This window comes from Polistes canadensis, unplaced genomic scaffold (assembly GCF_001313835.1).
Source record: "Polistes canadensis isolate GaletaPanama2010 unplaced genomic scaffold, ASM131383v1 scaffold_263, whole genome shotgun sequence".
Classification (NCBI taxonomy): Eukaryota; Metazoa; Arthropoda; class Insecta; order Hymenoptera; family Vespidae; genus Polistes; species Polistes canadensis.
This window is the reverse complement of record NW_014569810.1, coordinates 71,189-76,858: the sequence shown is the minus strand read 5'-3', so window position 1 is coordinate 76,858 and position 5,670 is coordinate 71,189. Positions and strand designations below refer to the sequence as shown.

Genomic DNA, 5,670 nt, shown 5'->3' with positions numbered 1-5,670 from the left:
TTAGATATATATAAAATGAGAGAGATCGAATCTATCGATATAAAATGATGGAAAATTCATTCGATTTCTCTTAAGACACACGTTAAATATATTTAATATATATTGAATTTTATTTTACTTACTTACTTACTTACTTACTTAATTTTTAGGTTATAAGTCACGTTAGTAATTAAATTGTTCCCGGATTATAGAATTTGTTAGCGGAATTATATGACGTACGATCGGTTACGGGGACTAATGATCATTTTTTTTTTTTTTTATTACGAGCCAATGAAAAAGAAGAAGATAATAATAACAATAATAATAATAACATTTATTTATATAATATTATATAATTTTTTTCTTGCTTTTATTTTCAGTTTAATTCTATTTTTCTTTGTTCTTTCTTCCTTCTTCTTCTTTTTCTTGTTGCATTAGAGCCGATCGTGATCACGTTCGGCACGTTTCTTCGGTGATTACAGTGCAGATGGGAACTACGAGGTGACACTGATGACCAAGGCCACTGTCTACCATACAGGATTGGTCGTATGGCAACCGCCGGCTGTTTATAAGTCTTCCTGCTCCATCGACGTTGAGTTCTTTCCGTACGACGTACAGACCTGTGTTTTGAAGTTAGGCTCCTGGACCTATGACGGTTTCAAGGTGCCACGATATTCAAATCGGAGCACGATCATCGCAGATTCCTTCCTAAAACTTTTTCTTTTTTTTCTTTTCGTTTTTTTTTTTTCGCTCGAAAATTATTCCACGTGTTAATACATATTTTATATACACATGTGTGATATCATTTATTTTTGATAGTTACCTAAGTCCAAATTATTTTGTTATTTTTTATTTAGAAGTGTTTTTTTTTATGGTTAATACATTTTACAATTGTTTTGTAGATTTTATTAATGTTAATAATATAATATTAATGTGGATTTAGGCTACTTTCAAAATAAATGACTCATATATATATATATTAGTATATTGGGTTGGCAATTAAATTTCTGACGTTTTTTTTTTTTAATTTTAACAAGGGAGAATATAAATTATTGATGAATTATTTAAAAAATTAAAAAGAGACGACAGTAATTTAGTTGCCAACCGAATATATATAGTAGGTTGATAAGTATGAAATTTGTTGTGCATCATATTTGTCAATTTTGTTTTCTTTTTTACAAATTTCATACTTAACCACCCAATATATATATATGTATATGTGTATGTATATATATGTTATAGTGAAAGATTGTAATTGGAGAATGTTAAGATTTATATAGTTGTTTGTGTTAACACTTACCAAATTAGGTGAAAGAACTAATTAATATTTCTGACATATATCAAACGATTATGTGAATCTTGATATTATCCAATTTCAATATTTCATTCATTCAACATATATTTACACATACTAGTATATATAATATATACAAGGTGTCCTTTAAATTAGTGTTACAAATGTGCAGAAAATAATTCTACATAATTGCAAGTATAAAAATGTAGAATACAATTAGTTCATACTGAATTTCATATTTTGGAGAATAATAAATATTAAACTTCGAACTTTTTGTTCATAATTTTTTTTTTGCAATCATTGTTACATATATCAATTAAATTCTTATGCTAATCCAAAAATACTTTTAATTTCTAAAATTAATAACTCATCAAGTCACTCAACAAATTTTCCAAATTTATTTTTCTCACAAAAACAAAGTATTCCATGAACAAGATTTGTATTCACACATTTTCAACATATTGTTAAATTATTTTCTATGTTCTTTTGTAACACCAATTACATGACACCTTGTATAATTATATATATATGTATATAAATATGTTTACACACGCAAATATACATATAATATATATTTAATATATATATTATGTGTTTCCATACAGACTGATTGTTTCCTATTATAAATTTAATTTCATTCGTTTCCTCGTAGTTTTATTTTCAGCGTTTCCTGCTCCTTTTCGTTGAATCTCGTTGAGAATGCATTCTCTTCACGTTGTTTATCATTATTACGGATTTGCTGCTCTTTGGCCGTAACTCGTGTGACTTATGATTTCAATATATGATATATATTATAGTTAACATATACATATATATATACATATATGTATATATACATATATATGATACATGGTTGTTGGACTTGCGGTGTGTGATTTTTTGATTATATAATTAATAATTATAATTATATTATATATGGCAATGAGATGAACGATTCTAAGTTTATATTTTTTTTTCTTTTTATTTTATCATCGATTTATTCATATAAGAGAGTTACACTATTTATTTAAATATTATTAATAGTGTATCTCTCATATACAAAAATATTTTATCTTCATTTGCGCAGCAAACGTTTTATTAGTATTCCTTTTTATCTACGCGAGGATCGAATTACAATTTCTTTTTCTTTTTTCTATATTTAATTCATTTAATTAGTTAAAATTGTTAATATTAAATTTATATTTCGTAGCAATAACATTAATGTTATTTTAAAATGAAGGATACCAAAATAATTATGAAATACAATAAGAGAAAATAAATCAACGCGATTAACAATTAATATAATAATCATATTTAATAATAATAATAATATAATAATAATTTGGATCCTCGCCTAGAAAAAAGTGAGCTTTCAATAGCAACGTGAAAAAGTATCGCGTATTTGTTTCTTTTTTGTCGAGATTAAATTAAAAATATCAAAATTCAAAATAAATTTATAGTTGAATATTCTTTCATTTATTTATCCCGTTCGTTATTTTATAGTCGTATAGTTATAGTCCTACGTATGATAATAATACATAGGAAATTAGAATTATTCGACGCATTTAGTGGGAAAGGTATAAAATTTTTTCTAATATAATATGAAAAAAGAAACAAAGAAAAAAAACAAAAGAAAAGAAAAGTAAAGACAAGAAAGAACAAAAAATAATTATTTAATAATTATAATATATAACTTCTCATGGATTTTGTATATTTCCCCCCCCCCTCCCCAACCCCTCATTATCCACCTCATTCCATAAAAAATTAAATTTAATATCATTATCAGATAATATAAAAATACGATTGATAATATCATTGTATTGTGAAGTATAATGTTGAAAGTACGTATGTATATGTATACACATATGTGTATGTAATACGTATATGAGAACGTTTGATCGGTTATAATACTAAATTCTGTTCCACCAACCACAAAACGTGAAATTCTGTTCGTTCAACACTATGTCTGTCTCTGAATTGGTATTGTTGGTGTTGTTGGTGTTACTGTTGTTAACAGATGACCTTTAGAGAATCGTTGGATGAATTATATAGCAGTGGTTTTAGTAGTTATAGTTGCAAATATGAAAGCAGAACTCTATATACGTAGTAAGGATTTAGGTTCGATTAGGTGTCCCTCTGATCTTGCTAAGTGTTAAGAATTATTCATAAATTTTTTAAATATAATTGTTAGTAATGCCTATAAGTGAGATTGTAATATATAATTCTTGAGTAAAAATAATTAAACGCGATTTATTAATTGAAATAATATTTTATTATTAGGATTAAACCTTTTATTTTTTTTTTCCTGATCATAATTGATTTTCAATTAATTTTATACAGTCAAATTTTGTTAATATTGGTCACATAGAATTTTATTAATGATTTATACAATGATGGAATATACACTACTTGTTCAATGTTCAAATTTTATTAATATAATTTATGATATTTAATATGAAAAATAATGTTATGTTAATATTGATCACATAGAATTTTTTAGTTTAAATTATAAAATGTTGAATATAAGTAATAATAATAATAATAACTGACTTAATTTTACTATGAACATTTATTTTTATATATGATGAATCTAAGATTGAAAGTAATTATCGTCAGTATAATAATTATACAGTAAATTATTGAAACTCATAATCAATGTGTTGTCAAGTACAGACATTTAAATAATTAGAAACGAAGTATTAATTAACTTTCGAAGTGATTATGTCGAATAATAAATACATTCATAGTTCACAAACAGCTAGACAATTATTATTATCATTATTTGTATTTTATATTTTCATTATAAATCTTTATTTGATGACCAATGTTAATATTGAATTATATTTTTTATAATAATACACTGAAAATATGTGAACATTAAAATATTCAAATTCACCAGCAACACTAAACAATTTTATTAAAACATTGATTGATACAAATTTAATATTTAGTCGAATCACGAATAAATCAAAATTATTTTGCTGATTACTAATTATATTTTTTACTCGATATATATCAATTTAACATTTAATACGGCCCTGTATTATCGCACGAGTGGACATTCCGAAGGTTAAATCGAAGTATCGATCAACCGGAACAAACATCTTCCACCGACTTGACACAGTTAACACAGTAAACTTTCCATTGACTTCACCTTCCAAATCATTTCTCTTTTGTTAACGTATAATATATTATATACTCTTACATATTACATACATGTATACATACAAGTTATATACAAGTACTTGTGAAATATATAATCCACCATTAACCTTCGTTTCGTATTTTCCTTCCTATTGTGTTTCCTTAATGATCTGACAATGAAATGAAATTTTAAAAAAAAAAGAAAAGAATTTAATTAATCATTATTACAAATATCAAAAACGAGATCATTTTATTTTTTCGAATTAAACTTTCGATCATTTAATGGGGTATTCTAATATGTCTGATCAAATCAATTGATTATTATTTTTTTAATATTCTTATAGTTTGAATTCTGTTAAAAAAAGGCTATTGAAAATTTCTAAATTAAATATTCATTTAAAATAATTAACAATATTAGATACAATCCCATAGAAATTATTATTGCATGGGGATACTTAAAATGCTTTTTCAACAAAATAAAAAATTAGTTATTAGAATTCATTTAGTATGAACAAATGATAAACATTTTTCTTTATATGACATTAATCAACATTCTGTATAACACCATAGAATTTAAAAAAAACATTTAAACAAAATTTCAAACGTTACTCTTCAAACCTGTGTATAAATATAATTCCAAAGAAAATAATCAACGTTTCATTCGAATAACAAATTTCTAATTAAAAACAAAAATACTCTTCGTTCATATATAAACCATAATAATTAATATAAGAAACCCCATATAAAAAACACATGTTCAACGTTTTACAATACATTTTCATCGAAAAATTTTCTTTCTCGACTATTTCACTTATGGCAGCATCCTTTACATACTTCTATACGCATGTATTTCATTGGTGGTATAAAGATAGAAAGAGAAAGAGAGATAGAGACATGGAGAATGAGAAAGAGAGAGAGAAAAGGGATCGATATTTCGTTGCATGTAGTACACTAACATATAGGAGAATTCTATACGCTTATTTCAACGCGTATCTCTTCGTACCAGGCTTAAAGCTCGCATAAGCTTTTGTAAGCATCGAAAGAGAGTGAGAGAGAACATCCCTCGAATTTCGGGCTCTTCGTACCGGGGGTTTTCTATTAAATTTACCGACACCGTAAGCGTGATGATCATCCTTTACTATCATCTCCCCATTTTATTCCCCATAAATTTTCTTCCTTTTTTTATTATTATTATTTTTTTTTAAAGAAAAAAAAGGAACAATTCGGAACGCAGTGTAAAATAATATATATATATATATATATATATAATTGTT

At 25.2% G+C, this 5,670-nt stretch overlaps 1 protein-coding gene across 3 annotated transcripts in view; it reads left to right on the top strand.

The window, feature by feature from the left end:
- LOC106790831 (acetylcholine receptor subunit alpha-like) overlaps positions 1 to 5,670 on the top strand; it is a 208,324-nt gene that overhangs the window by 134,414 nt on the left and 68,240 nt on the right. The window contains exon 4 of one of the 3 annotated variants that reach the window (XM_014756014.1): positions 462 to 642. The exons of the other annotated variants lie outside the window; for them this stretch is intronic. Within the exon in view, the coding sequence (XP_014611500.1) occupies positions 462 to 642 (181 nt within the window). The remainder of the gene's footprint in view (positions 1 to 461; positions 643 to 5,670) is intronic. 3 annotated transcript variants of the gene reach the window in all.